Raw genomic sequence first — 15,353 nt, 5'->3', positions numbered from 1 at the left:
AGCAACAGGTGAAAAAAGCACCAACTCTAAAGATCTTCTTCATTTACTTTTGCTCACTGAAGAATCCTTCAAAACCTAGTGGGAATGTAACACAGAATTTAACCTTGACTGCTCTGCTGTCAGTTTTGAGAATGCTTTACTTTGGTTTAATTTTCAGTAGGAGCTTTGAAAATGTTTGAGATGCCGGCTGGGGCCAGACACATTCAGATAGAAGAGATGGAGCCAGCTTCCCATAGCATTGGTGAGTAGTGAACAACCAGAGAGCACAGACAGGCTCAGAGACTAGGACTTAGCTAGTTTGGCCTAGAAACGTTTAAGGCTCAGGTCTAAAATAAATGTGGTAGTCATACTTTCCAAGTATATATAGAAGTGTACACAATATTCAGGTGCATGGATAAAATGGGAAACTGAGTGTAAAAGTATGATTTATCACCCAGATCTCAGTAAAAGGAGTAGCTCTCAGTTCACTTTCTTGCACAAAAGTCAGAGAAGACGAATGTTTGCTCTTATCACAAAACTGCCAGACAATTTAGCCCATTTCTGTGTGACTATGAGCTTCTGCTTAGGAGGAGCCAAGTGACGAAATAACAGAGGGTGGTGACAAAATGAACTATATTGGCAGAACTGGCAGGGGGAGATGCCCACGAGTGGAATAGCAAGGTGTGTTCTGTGATACAATTGAGGTATGATGTCAAAACTGGGGCCAGCAGGCCAAAGAATTTGTACAATATTTGCCTTTCGTCATGGCTGGTGCTAGCCAATAGTTCTATTCCTTCGCTTGCATAAGCACTACCACTCACCTGAGAAAAAAAGAAAATATAAAATCCTAGGGTCAGATCCTTGGAATGAAGCCTTCTGTGCCTGGCACATTTCAGAAGCAGAAGAATGGTAAGGGACATCTCCCCAACCACTCATGTTTGTACTAGGGGCATAGGGGGTAGTGTAGGAGCAGCTATGCTGGCTCTGGGCTGCTTGAGGATTTCTCCACAGATGGGGAAGCCCACGTATCTTGCTAAGCCAGATTTATAGCCCATTTGTGCTGCTAAAACAAGGTCAGGGAGGCACAGAGTGAAGATGGAGTAGCTGTTCCCCAGCCTCCTGCATCTCAATTTGCCGCTCTCCTTTTCTGCTGTCTCCAGAAATCCTTGTTAGTGAACCTTCCAGTGTTGTTGGCAAGTTGAGCCCTGCCTGTGTGATCCTTCAGTGCGAACTCACACAATGCTCCTCTGTGTGAGGTATAGTCTCCGAGGGCTGGGCCTTGAAGCCAAATCTCTTTCAGACATAGGAAGGGTGTGTGTGTGTCTGTGTGTTTTCTTTCTGCTCAGAAGACCATTAATTCAGAAGATGAGTTGGAATGTCAGAGAGATTGGTATGTCAGCAACACTGTCAAACCAGACTGACTGTTTAGAGAAGATGAAGAGAGTTAACATTAAGAAAGCAGGGGGACCATGCAGAGATGAGGGAGTCTGATTCTCTTACAGGGTGGGGAAATAAGAGATACTGGCGGGAGGGGCACAGACTGTGTGGAGCTTGGTCACTTAGATTTTACGCATTTAAAGGGTTATTGCCTGCCAAGACTCCTATCTTGATCACCAGCCTTAAACACACATGCCTGTTCATTCAGGGGCACATATACAGGCTCTTCCATGAGCAGTTGCTCACAACCTTGTTCATCTGCATGTGTGGCCCCTTGAATTCTGGGTCTGAGTCCTCTGCCAGGGCCTCTCAGTTCCAACCGGCATACACCTTGCAGTTCTAATCCTAGGCCCTAGACAGCTGTGCCAGTGCACCTCACTGTTGAGCTACAGCATCTCTGCTATCTCTTTTTGGGGCCCCCCATATGTAAATTCCTAGGGATTTTATCTTAAATGGTCAGTTTGTGATGTGGGAAAACCCATTTCACTTGCCATTGAAGCTACTAATTGAACCCAGATTTTTTCTGTAAAAGATGTAGTGCATTGACCTCTGGCATAGTCCAGCCCTAGCTCTCACCCGTGAATGAGGTTACTTTTGCCCTTCTGGCAGAGGACTAGGCCACAATGAAAAGACTAATAGGACTCCCTTTGCTTGCAGTTGATAATATACAATTAATATACGGGGCCAGAGTTGCAGATGCTGAGCTCCTATTTTGGCACCGAATCCAGAGCCGGATTTTCCAGATTGTTCAGCTCCCAGCTGCTCCCACAGTGACATTTTTGGCCAGATTTTCAAAAGACCAACCGTCTGAGCCTGAATACTGAGATATTTTATATAAATATCTGGCCTGCCATAGGGAATATTTTCACCGTGAAGGTCTATCCATAAAATGCCCATCCTTAGGGATTTTTTTCTGGTCAGTTAAATTCCCATGCATTATGCTCACAATTCATTTTTCTGTTCCTAAAGGACTTTGACAGGGGGAAATTACTTTGTGGGCTTCTTTTTCCAGCTGTAAAGAATCAAGCTAGTGGTGACTTCATCCTTAATGCCAAGTCCAAGGAAGCCAAAAGCAAAACCTTCATTGAGATGGGCTTGGAGTGGGAATACACCATTGAGAATGGCAAGGAGAGCTTGAAAACCAGTGGTCCCCTGCATGAAGCAATCAGTGTGCTGGTGAGTCACACTGGCTTGTCCTGTCGAGATATGATGGGCACACATCATATAGCAGAGCACGCTGTGCAATCACAGTTACAAATTCTACAAGAGCTTGGTACAGAATGTTGAATGGAGTAGAGGAACTTCACTGTGGACGCACAAATGATGTAAATCCCACAAAACTCTTAAAAGTTATTAAAATAATTGAAATCAACTAGCCACATTCTAATGGCAATAAGATACTTCAAGATATTCAGAATCAAAGCATAAAATCATTGCCTACCAATACACACTCTGTTGTGGCTTATACACGCATTAATGGGAGTTAAATATCTAGATTCCCTATGCCTTCATGGATGAAAAACTCATCCTCCCTTCCCCCAATCTCTTGGATTACATGTTCACTTACTGGTATAGACTGTTACGAACAATGCTTCTATGCTTCCTTGTGTGTTAAAAGTTATAATATAGGTTCCTATTTATGCAAACAAGGGAGTAGGTTCTGTGTATGAAATCTAGAGTTTCAGCATGTATCATGGGCATGTTCTGCATGTGCGCAGTGGTCCAGTACAAAGCATGTTCTGTGAGTATTCAAGAATCCTTCAAGTCATTTTAGATTTAATTGAAATATTTTGAATGGATCAAGAGTTCCTCATATTAATTAAAAGTTTTCTCTTTCCTACCTATGATACTTGTTCAATTTCTTTCTTGTTACTTTCTTCTTCTTTCTTCTACTTTTTATGTAATGTATCTACATGCTACATTGTCATGGTTTGTATCCTCTTTTAATTACTCTCCTCCTTCCTCTATCATCCTTTCCCACAATTTCATTCTCTTTCTCTTGTCTTTGCTCCTTCTATACTGCCTTTCTTCTTTCTCTGTTCCCAGGTTATTCCACAGGAAGATGAGTCCAAGAGCAGCCTGATGTATAAGTACATTATCCATGAAGACCTGCTGCCAGTGATTGGAAACAATAATGTTCTTCTTGAAGAGATGGATTCTTATGAATGGGCCCTCAAGAGCTGGTCTCAGTGCTCAAAGGCATGCGGAGGAGGTCTGGTTCTCTTTTATATGTCTGTAAAAATGTGATACCTATACACAATTGCCTGTATGTCACTATCATATTTCTTGGACCTGTAGGATAGTAAGAGTCATACTAGACCTCTGGGTTCTAAATTTCCATATACCTTAATTACCATATTCTCTATTCTTTGGCAATTCTAAGTCTTACATTCCAGAATGCTTTGCAAGACAATCTAACATCCTTTGGCAGTGCTTTGATAAACTGCTTTATTTAAATATGGTTGGATGCCTCATCTGATGCTCCAATTTGCTTAAGATTTCTAGGGCTTTATGGAACCTGGTAATTTGAGTGTCACAGGAAGATTTCCTTAACTGAGATTACAAAAATTTCTAGTGCACCTGCGATTATGCAAAAACAACATTCACACATAAGAAACGGCACCTTGTGGCAATGGCCTACTTAGAGCTACTCCCTTTTACACTCACACTGTGTCTGAGCAGAACTTGGTTGCTGTCAGGATACATTCAGGAATCCAGTTCTAATTTTCCAGAGATGAAATGACATAACCTTTTGCCTACATAGCAGCTAGCAACCGTATGTGTCAGGCAGGAATATGGGAATGACCAAGGTATTGTAGACTGAGGTAGCAATATCTCTTCATTATCTCCCTGTTGACTGCAAATATATTTGCTGGGTTTGTGTGTGTATAGACTCCTAGAGGAAGTATTGTCTGGCTGCATTATGGCTCTTTGTATGACATGCTGAACTCCGTTGTTTGAGTGCAAAGTCATAGCAGAAAAAAAGCAAGAGGAGCTAGTTAGTGGGATCCAACTAATGGTCATGAAGGTGGAGTTCTAAACCAAATTGTGTGTCAAGGTCATTCTCACCCAGCTGCATAAGGCACCCGAAAATGTGTGGCACCACTGGGTCTTAATGTGCACCTATCTGCTCCTTCTATTTCTGTTCTGTGGCAATTGCAGCCTAGTGACTCTTTTTCTGGAGATGAGTTAGTTAATTTAAAAGTGAAATGGCCCATGAAAGAATCATTCAAGTGGTAGGGAAGCCAATTAACAGGTATATACTGTCAGTTTCTGAATTTACTGTTAATCTATTGGTCCTTAATTTCAAATTTGCTTTAAAATTTTAGTATGTTGTTGAAGATTATAAAATCATATACAGCTTGAACCTTTGTGATCCAGGACTCTCTGGTCCAACAATATCTGTGGTCTGGCAGGAGCACAGATGTTGCAGGATTAGAGAGCCCCAGCAGCAGAGGTTGCTGACTGCTTGGATTGGAGCCAACTGAAGGAGCCTGCGGGGCACCAGAGTCCACAGCTGGGGAGAGGAGGAGGGGTTGGAGCTCATGAGCAGGGGAGCTCACAGCTGGCAGGGCCGCTGGGAACTCAGGCAGGGTTGCTGCGAGGCTGGTAGGGCCACTGGGAGCTCCGACAGGGTGGCAGGGCTGCCACAAGGGCAGGAGGGCTGCCAGGAGAAGACTGGGAGAGGAGCCCAATGAGGAGGCTGCCTCTCCCTTCCAGACCTTGTCTGAAACCGGTCAGGTTCCAAGGCTGCCAGACCAGGGAGGTCCAACCAGTATTTAAAAATTGTCCCTCCCCCTTGCACTGCCATTGGCTATAGAGTCACCTATTTAACAGTACTGCATAGAGTCCCATAAATCTTAAGGAAGTTCCTGTTGTGTGTGTACTGGCGATTCACTTCTTCCCTGTGTGTTGTTCTGTCTGTGCTTCTTTCAGGTATCCAGTACACTAAGTATGGCTGTCGGAGGAAAAGCGATAACCGGATGGTGCATCGAAACTTCTGTGATAATGGCAAGAAACCAAAGCCAATCCGGAGGCGATGTAACCCTCAGGAGTGCTCCCAGCCAGTGTGAGTTCTCTCGTGCTCTGTCTGCAGTGCCTGCATGAAAGTGCTCAGGTTTAAGGCAGGAGGCACTGATCAGTTTCCATTATTGGTGTTGGTGCCAGAGCTACCATGAGGTGCCCTTCTCCCTCCTCCTGCCTATGTCAAAGAGGTGGAGGGATCCAAATACTGCAATGAATGTGTTGTTTTCTGTTAAATCCCTCCCCCTGCTAATAGACCCATTCTGAAAAGTACAAAAGGAAAACATCTTGGCGACCCAGTACTGTCTGTATAAGGCAGGTACATGTGCAAGGAAACTGACCAAGACATAGGTCATGGAAAGCATAACCATTCCTAATGGGTTATGTAGGCTGTCCTGGAAGGACCAAGACAAACTTGCCATTGTTTGGCCATCTAGAGTCTAACATGTTTGATCAGCACAAAACCCAACTGTAAAGCTGTTAGGGACAGATTCTCAGTTTCTGTAAATCAAGTAGCTCCATTGGATTCAGTGGAGTTGTCTCGATTTACACCTGCCAAGGATTTGCTCCTTAATCTGAAGACTATGCTACAGCTGAGTATATGAGCTTCCAGATCTCTTCCAAGGACTCTTAATCTGTGACCTCAAGTCTCCAGAAAGATAAGCCAATCAGAATCTGAAAAAGTCCAACTGTTCTCCCCCTCAGCCCTTTGACAGTGCTGTATTTTAATGATTCAGCTGGATGGCAGAGGAATGGGGAGCCTGCAGCAAGTCCTGTGGCAAGCTAGGAGTTCAGCTAAGGGTGGTGCAGTGTGTCCATCACCTTGTAAATGGCACAAACCGGACGGTGCACACCAAATACTGCACAGGAGATCGCCCGGACACACGCAGGGCCTGTAGCCGATTGCCCTGTCCAGCCCAGTGGAGGATGGGGGCCTGGTCTCAGGTGAGTAAGCCTAGGTTCTGTCATGAATGTGATGTTGGGACAGAATAAAGCTTTTATTCCAAGGATCTGCAGATCTGTAGTTGTTTGCTTCCTGATTCAAAAGCCCCAGAAAGCACGATCATCTTCTATCTCGGTATCCTGTTGGTACCCTTCTATCTTGGTACCCTACTTTCAAAAGAACTGGCTTCCCTGCTAAGGATAACTCAGCAATCTTTGGTACTTGGTGGCCTTGCTGAGTAGCTGGGGATTAGCACTGAAACCTCTCTTATGTGGTGCTGAGAGTGTTTTCTCAGTCAAGGAGGATATTTTTATACAGCACACACAGTGTAACATTATCTGGAGAGCTATTTCATTCTAAGTGCCTGAGCCAAAGCCCAGTGAAGTCAATAGCAAGATTTCCATTGAATTCCTTGGGCTTTGGATTGGACCCTAGAGGTTTATTCTTATCAATAAACTAGGCAAATACAACTTAGATGGGGCTACTATAAGGCTGGTGCATAACTGGCTGGATAACCGTACTCAGAGAGTAGTTATCAATGGTTCACAATCCTGCTGGAAAGGTATAACAAGTGGGGTTCTGCAGGGGTCTGTTTTGGGACTGGCTCTGTTCAATATCTTCATCAACGATTTAAATATCAGCATAGAGAGTACGCTTATTAAGTTTGCAGATGATACCAAGCTGAGAAGGGTTGCAACTGCTTTGGAGGACAGGGTCATAATTCAAAATGATCTGGACAAATTGGAGAAATGATCTGAGGTAAACAGGATGAAGTTTAATAAGGACAAATGCAAAGTGCTCCACTTAGGAAGGAACAATCAGTTTCACACATACAGAATGGGAAGCGACTGTCTAGGAAGGAGTACGGCAGAAAGGGATCTAGGGGTTATAGAGGACCACAAGCTAAATATGAGTCACCAGTGTGACGCTGTTGCAAAAAAAGCAAACATGATTCTGGGATGCATTAACAGGTGTGTTGTGAGCAAGACATGAGAAGTCATTCTTCCACTCTACTCTGCGCTGGTTAGGCCTCAGTTGCAGTATTGTGTCCAGTTCTGGGCACCGCATTTCAAGAAAGATGTGTAGAAACTGGAGAAGGTGCAGAGAAGAGCAACAAGAATGATTAAAGGTCTAGAGAACATGAACTATGCAGGAAGACTGAAAGAATTGGGCTTGTTTAGTTTGGAAAAGAGAAGAATGAGAGGGGACATGATAGCGGTTTTCAGGTATCTAAAAGGGTGTCACAAGGAGGAGGGAGAAAGATTGTTCTTCCTGGCCTCGGAGGATAGGACAAGAAGCAATGGGCTTAAACTGCAGCAAGGGAGGTTTAGGTTGGACATTAGGAAAAAGTTCCTAACTGTCAGGGTGGTTAAACACTGGAATAAATTGCCCAGGGAGGTTGTGGAATCTCCGTCTCTGGAGATATTTAAGAGTAGGTTAGATAAATGTCTATCAGGGATGGTCTAGACAGTATTTGGTCCTGCCATGAGGACAGGGGACTGGACTCGATGACCTTTCGAGGTCCCTTCCAGTCCTACTATTCTGTGATTCTATGATAAGTCCTGTATTAATGCAAATCATCTAGAAAGCAAGTAAATTCTATAGTGAACTCGATAATGGCACTGAGAACAGGTGAAAACATTGTTTGGGTTTGTAGGAAGACAAGAGAAAAGTTGAATTCCATGTAGTCCCTTTAGAATAGACAAGGGTGTGTAGGTGGGCAGGGTAAAGCCTCCGGCTAGCCCAGAAGAAAACTATGTCACTGGTGGCAAGGTAGGTATGTGGGAATAGAGAGGGCACTTATTATGGGTGACCAGTGGTATCAAACCTAGAGGGAAATATTTGGTATTTAATGTGCTTCAGTGTATTTGAGAGAGTCACACCTTTCATCTCCAGAAATAACTGTTATGATATGAAGAGGAAAGTCATTCTGCCTTGGAAGGTTTAGCAGTATCTAGGCAAGAAGACAAATTTTCCCAGAGCCAGGAAGATATCCTTTAGTTGGGTGTTTATATACGTAGTCTTGCACATGTGCACAGACACACACTCACTACTTTTTGAAGCCCCTTGTTGCATTTTGATGTCTCCATCCACTCACTCCCCCTCCCCATCACTGATAGGTGTCTTTTTTCTCCTCCTTGGTGGCTTGATACAGTGCTCAGTCAGCTGTGGAGAAGGCATGCAGCAGCGCCAGGTGGTGTGCAAGGCCAGTGACAATAGCATCGGGCAATGTGAGGACGAGAAACCTGAGACTGTCCAAGTCTGCAAAATGGCAGTGTGCCCAGGTGAGAGGAGCCGCTATGTCACTGGAGCAGACTCTCCTAGAGTCAAACTGAGAAATGATCAGTGATGTAGTAAAAGCTGGACCCCTTTGCACTTAGCAGGTCTATTTCACTGATGTGTAAGGCTAGGGAAGGTGATGTAGTTTACATGCTCAGGAGCAGAAGAAGGTGTTACAAGATATACGTTAAAAATTCAAGTTGTTCCTGAAAATCCACGACCCTAGGTACAGGAAGTCACACGTTCCCATTTGCTTCAATTACGGCAGCTGCTGTTACTATCTTGATAGAGTACCTGTGCTGTGCTCTAAATGTACTAATCAATAAGCCCTGATGTTCCATCAGCTTCAGGGGGATGTTCATGGAACAATGGCAACATCACAAGTGACCTTGCGGACCAGCAAGGAAACAATTTAGCATATAAGAATAACTTTGCCAAAATGTACAGCACTCCTGGTCTTTCCAGTCTTCATCCTCTCTTTAGGACCAGAGGTCATGTACATTTTTCTGATGGTGTTGCAATGTGGGAATAATGGATGATTAAGGTGAGACCATCAAACTTATTTTAATACTTGGCTGAGATTTTTAACTGTGATTTGGGATGCCTTAGTTTTTGGGTGCCCAATCTAAGTTTCCTTAAAGGGGTCTAATTTTCAGAAAGCCAAACACCTGCTCTCAGAAAATTAGGTCTTTTTTTAAGGTGCTCAAGTTGCACATCCAAAAATTGAGGCACCTGAAACCCTTTTTACTTTAAAAGTCTTGACAGATCTCTAGAAGACAAGAGCTGGGGCAAGGAGCTCTCCCCAGCACATACACTACACACTGTATTGTAGAAATGCCTCTGTGTGGCTAATTTTTATGACAAATTGTTTTGGCCTGTATCTACATACAGGAAAGCTACCGAATATTGCAGCAAATGCAGACACCAGTGATCATGTGACTCCGAAAGTACAGTGGGTGCCCCAGGATGGGCCCAAGAATCCTGTAAACAAGATATCTTCAAGTAAGTTTCCCCTCTTCCTAAGTTTGTCTCTTGGAGCAGAAGTCTCTTTGCCTGCATTACTCAGTAAGAATTCTGCTATTAAATATTTATAAGTCGCCCTCTTCCTCTTCCATGACTGAAGTGGAAATAACTTAATGGAGGACACCAATTTTTGGAGGCTAATGGACACCTTTCTCAAAGGGAAATCAAAAGGCTAATGCCCCATAGTGGACACCAGTTGAGAATATAAGCGTAGCTTGGTTGCACTCTGAAGTTGTCAGCTACCACGCTAAGATGGGTTAGCTGGGAAGTGCCCCACCATCTCTCTGTTTCATGCCTAGTGAGACTGAAGTTAGGCCACTCATGCTGCTCTTTGCCCCTCTCTAAAGTCAGCATTCAGCACTCACCTGAGATACCTGTTCAGAAAACAGACCTTTGTGACACTGTTCAAGTGTCATTAGTTCTCTTCCCCATTTCTTCCCTGCCACCTCCCTGCTCCCCTGCTCAAGTTGGAAGAAGACTCAGAATCTTTTCTGAGGGCTTGTCTACACAACCCGGCTGTCCACCTAAGTTACACAACTTCAGGTTATGTGAATTACGTAACTAAAGTCAGTGTACTTAGGACAGCTTACTATGGTATCTTCACTGCAGTAAGTCAACAACTGATGCTGTCCCGTCAATGCTGCCTACTCTTCTCGTTTTGGTGGAGTACCAGAGTTGATGGGAGAGCACTCAGCTGTCAGTTTATCACATCCCTTGACAATTAAGGTATCACCTTTGTCCATAACCCTGAAATTAGGGTGCCACCTAGTGGCCCTTATTATTCAGTTGCAAGGATTTCCCTATTAAATAGCAAGATCCGGACATACAATTCAACTTTTCTGTCATTATGGGCATTGTGTCTTTGTTTAGAAAGAAGGTGGGCACTGCTCTTGGGCACTGCTTACTTTATTTCTATAATTTCTTCCCTTTCCTGTTTGTCTCAGCTGACAGCAGCTGTATGGGATAATTGGAAACCCATGTATGCAGTGATTTTGGATATGTCGTGCTCGTTATTTTTGTATGTCCTGGTTACACTCACTGTCTTCTTTATGCATATGCTTGTCACAGAAGAGCCTTGCCTTGGGGACAAGTCCATATTCTGCCAGATGGAAGTTCTGGCTCGCTACTGCTCCATCCCTGGCTACAACAAACTCTGCTGTGAGTCCTGTGGCAAAAAAGTCTCCACCCCCAGTGTGCCACCTACTGTAGACCACGATGCTTCAGAGACTGGAACTCCCAAGGGTGCTCTCTCTCCCAGCCTGGTTACACCAATGCCCTTTCATCCCACTGCCCAGCACCGCCTGCATAGGACACAAAGCACAGCTGCCAAAGAGACAGATGGGTCCCAGGCTGCTCATGTCCAGCAGTCCAGCACAGAAGGTTCAGCTGCCCATGGAACCTCTTGGGCTAAAGCTGCCACCCCATCGCGGGGCATTTCAATTGATGATACTTCCCAAGTTGACTCCTCAAGACTACTACCTCCTAGCCGGAAGGCTGCAGCAGGGCAGAGTCCTGGGGAACTTTGGGGCAGCACTGCCTTTCAGTGGTTCCCTCCTGCCTTGAACAAACCTTCTGCTGGTGCACACAGTGAAAGTGATTCTTCTGTCCCATCCCAGGGCATAGCACGACACCGAAGGCTCAGTACAGGATCCGAACAGCTGGGGAACAGTCTCAGGGCCTCCTCCCCTGTTGTGACATGAAACATTTCCCCAACATCTCTCTTGGCGATGGTTTACATGGGCAGAGCAGCCATGTTTCTGAGCGACTTCCAGAAACGACTGAGACACATATTTAAAAACCAAACAGAAGGCTTCCGAAAATATGGCTTTGTTTTTATGAATTTTCAGCCGTGGCACTTTTAAATTCTTTATTGGAATAACAAAAAATAAATCAGCTCAAAGAATCAAACAAAAGGACAGGACAGCAGTGGCCACTGGGTTGCTAATGAACCACAGACAGTGGCTGAGCGGGCATAGCTTGTGTAGCCCACACCTGGTTACCTCAGAGACTGGCTTGAATCCAGGAGGCATTTCCTTCCAAGGTGCTACAAAGAGATATTTCGAGCAATAAAACAAAATGCAACAGAAACAACCTTTGCCCCTTCTCAGCCCAGTCCGCACTCATCTGCTGCTGTTATCCATGTGGCATGGACCATAGTGGACTCTGAAATCCTCTTGGAAATGGTGCTGCAAATAGATTTTCTATTCTTAACCTCAATGAGGCGTAGAGCAGGGGACAGGGGAACAGCAGGCCAGATGGACTTGTACTCCATACTCGTGGATGGGGAGATCCTGTTTCAAAAGCAGGGTTGGGGAGGAGCTGTCAGCATCCTGGCCCAGCTGGGAGAGGGGTGGGACAATGCAGGGGTGTTTGGTTTCTTTGGGAGGAGGAGCGTGGTCATTGGAGCACTGTGCTCACAACCTGTCTCCAGCTGGGTAGGGTGTCCTTTCAAGGCTGGCAGCCTGTGTTTGTGTATGGAAGCCCTACACAGTGAGGCAATAGCAAGGCCAGTCTCCAAAGAAAGGCAGAAATGGAGGAAGAAGGATGGAGTGAACTGCAGCGAAAATCAGGGAATTCAATACATAAATATGTTACAGATTCCTCTGTTTGGGAAAGAGGAGAGCAGCCCCTGTGCAGAGCAGCTTGGCTAGTGACTTGTGACTCCTGCAATGCACTTCTCTTCATTTGGCTGTGGGGGGGGGGGGGGTGTGCTCATCCTCAAACACTGTCTGGAACGGGGGGGGGGGCTGTTTTGATTCTTGCTGAGACCCCCTGGGTAGGGAGGGGCTAAGAGCCCAGGCTCAAGCCCACCCCCCCAAACATCTTCACTGCAATCAAATAGCTTGTGGCCTGAGCCCCTTGAGCCCAAGGCAACTTACACAGGCCAGCCCTGAGTGTTTACATTTGGCGTGGACTTACCCATGTGACACTGTTCCTGCTCCCCCAGAAATCAGTGGCAAAAATCCCATGAGCAGGCAAGGTGCTGAACAGCTCCTGAGTGGGCTGACTTCAGTGGCAGGGGAAGATTGGAGCTGGTGTTTGTGCTTTGCAGGAGCCAGGCCTAATCTGGACATGATGGACCCAAATTAGACAAAATAACAGTTGGGGAAAGGCAGGGGAGGGATCACTGCCAAAGAGAATAAAGTAGGCAAGATGGCTGGAACAGGAGGGTCTAAGGGAGAGGCCATGCGTGGCAGATGGATGTTGAGACATGAGTTCAGCTGCAAATCATTTCTCAAAAATACATTTTTCTGAAGTTGATGCTTTCAGTGGGCTTGCTTTTTGTCCCACTGAGCTCAGTGGCGCAATTCCCTGCCGTGTTCAGAGGGAGCAGGATTGTGCCCTGTATCTGTCACTGGTGCAGAGAAGAGTGGTGGTCAGCTGATTGGCAATATTCCTGCAGACTCTGGACTGCCCACCCCAGAGAGGTAAGGACAGGTCAGAGTTCAGAAAGCATTAGAACGATCTCATGCCTCATTGGAAGGGCTGATCCCAGACCGTCTCTTGACTTGGCTGCTGAGGAAGTTCATCCCTTTGTAAGAAGTGCCAAGCTACCTGAAGGGAAGGGTCCTATCTAACCTTCTCTTTGAGTCAGAGACCACGCTGCTCACTTGCCTCAAACCAGTGCTAGGAGTCATCACATCTGTAGGAAGGTTTGGGGCAGCTGCCCCAGCCCCCATGCTTTGGGAGACCCCACAGGGCCTAGGGTGGCCTGGGAGATTACAAGGGGGTTTGGTGCCAGCGGCAGGAGTTGGGCCTGCCTCCACAGTCACCAGCAGTGGTGGGAGCCATGGGAAGCAGAACAATTCAGCCCCAGCCTGTTCACTTCACCGAGGCAGCAGAAAGCAGAGTAGCCCAGACCCCAGCCTGCTCTACTCCACCATCTGCCAGCCTGGTCTCCGTGGCAGGAAGCAGAGTGACCTGACCCTAGCCTGCTCCACTCCTCCAAGTGACATGGTTGGGAGCTGGGTTCGAAGGGTGGAGTGGGCTGGGGCCAGGTCGCTCCACTTCCCTCTGCTGCGGTGAGTGTGTTTGTAGGGGGCCTGACTCTGCTGCCAGCCCCAGCCCTAGCTCTCAGTAATTCCCCAGATTGCGTCAATGAGGGGAGGAGGTTTGGGGGAAGAGATGGAGTGGGAGCGGGGTGGGAAGGGGCATGGCCTGGGGTGAATGGGGAGTGTTGTTCAAGGTCTCACATCCCCCTAAAGATGGCCTTACCAATGCTGTGAAAAGAAAGATACTTTTGTTCCCTTCAGGGCCCTGGAGATGTTCCAGCTGGGAGAAACAATTGATGGAGTCTGGTATTTTCTTTGCTGCTGTCTTGTTTATTTACAAGGAACGTGCACAGCCCTCTTTCTCTGATCCTAGGAGGAACCAAGAGCAAAAGGAGTATTTCCTTCGCTTAGTGTCCCAAGCCTCCTTAGCCAGCGGGCCCCAATTTTTTTTCTCACTAACTTTGTCCAGGGTCACACTTTGCTCACCGGCTATTGTCTGGCTTTCTTAGTTTTTCTGTGCCTCTCTGTTATTGTCTCTCTTCAGTTTCTGTGTGGTGTTCTTGTGTCCCCCAACTCAATCCCTCCACCAACACACTTCAGAACTACTGGCTGGGCTCTCTTAGGCTTGTTATAAGTATGGTCCCTTAAACGTCTCCCAGCTATCTACCTACGTGGAGGGTGTATGTGTCTGTTTCATTGTGGGTTTAAACTTAACCCATACAAGGTGTATCCCATTCATATCCATATATTGTTGGTTAGTGCTTCTAAGGCTTTGTTTTTAAATGATGTGTTTGGAATAAGAGGGACTCTATAATATGAATGCAATATATATATATATATATATATATATATATATACACACACACAAGAGTGATAAAAGGGGTAAAAACACCCAAAAACATAATAATTTGTTAAATTAATGAAATTCTTTGAGGCCTTTTGGAAGGAAAGGGGAGCAGTGAAAATGGTTCTTTCTTTTCTGCCTCTTACATTTTTCCATGTTTTACCTTCTGCACTAGGGGTATGTCTACACTACCACCCTAGTTCGAACTAGGGTGGTAATGTAGGCAACCGGAGTTGCAAATGAAGCCCGGGATTTGAATTTCCCGGGCTTCATTTGCATAAAGCCGGGCGCCGCCATTTTTAAATGGCCGCTTGTGCGGACTCCGTGCCGCGCGGCTACACGCAGCAAGGACTAGGTAGTTCGGACTAGGCTTTCTAGTCCGAACTACCGTTACTCCTCGTGAAAAATGAAGTAACGGTAGTTCGGACTAGGAAGCCTAGTTCGAACTACCTAGTCTGTGCCGCGTGTAGCCGTGCGGCATGGAGTCCGCACTAGCGGACATTTAAAAATGGCAGCGCCCGGCTTTATGCAAATGAAGCCCGGGAAATTCAAATCCCGGGCTTCATTTGGAACTCCGGTTGTCTACATTACCACCCTGGGGTGGTAGTGTAGACATACCCTAGAAGACTTGTGACATTATAGGCTAAAGCAAAAAATGCTGAGTATCTGGGTTGGAAGTGATTATCTGCACCCTTACACGTGGCTGTGAAGATGGGTGGAGAACTGTCTCTCTGTACCTGAGACAGGGCAGGGATAGCTGAGGTGGAAATAAGATCCTCCGGAAAAGGGCGCTTTTTCCGGAGGATCGGGGCCAGTGTAGACGCTCTTTTCC

At 45.9% G+C, this 15,353-nt stretch overlaps 1 protein-coding gene across 3 annotated transcripts in view; it reads left to right on the top strand.

The window, feature by feature from the left end:
- ADAMTS14 (ADAM metallopeptidase with thrombospondin type 1 motif 14) overlaps positions 1-14,793 on the top strand; it is a 145,209-nt gene extending 130,416 nt beyond the window's left edge. Inside the window, exons 14-21 of one of the 3 annotated variants that reach the window (XM_075934972.1) lie at positions 158-241; positions 2,429-2,592; positions 3,463-3,628; positions 5,353-5,485; positions 6,177-6,384; positions 8,538-8,667; positions 9,554-9,664; positions 10,754-14,793. In XM_075934972.1, the coding sequence (XP_075791087.1) occupies positions 158-241; positions 2,429-2,592; positions 3,463-3,628; positions 5,353-5,485; positions 6,177-6,384; positions 8,538-8,667; positions 9,554-9,664; positions 10,754-11,385 (1,628 nt within the window). In that variant the 3' untranslated portion in view covers positions 11,386-14,793. The remainder of the gene's footprint in view (positions 1-157; positions 242-2,428; positions 2,593-3,462; positions 3,629-5,352; positions 5,486-6,176; positions 6,385-8,537; positions 8,668-9,553; positions 9,665-10,753) is intronic. The other 2 variants (XM_075934973.1, XM_075934971.1) reach the window with 2 other exon arrangements.
- Positions 14,794-15,353: the final 560 nt, after the last annotated feature.

This window comes from Pelodiscus sinensis, chromosome 8 (assembly GCF_049634645.1).
Source record: "Pelodiscus sinensis isolate JC-2024 chromosome 8, ASM4963464v1, whole genome shotgun sequence".
NCBI lineage: Eukaryota > Metazoa > Chordata > Testudines > Trionychidae > Pelodiscus > Pelodiscus sinensis.
This window is presented reverse-complemented; position numbering and strand designations above follow the sequence as displayed.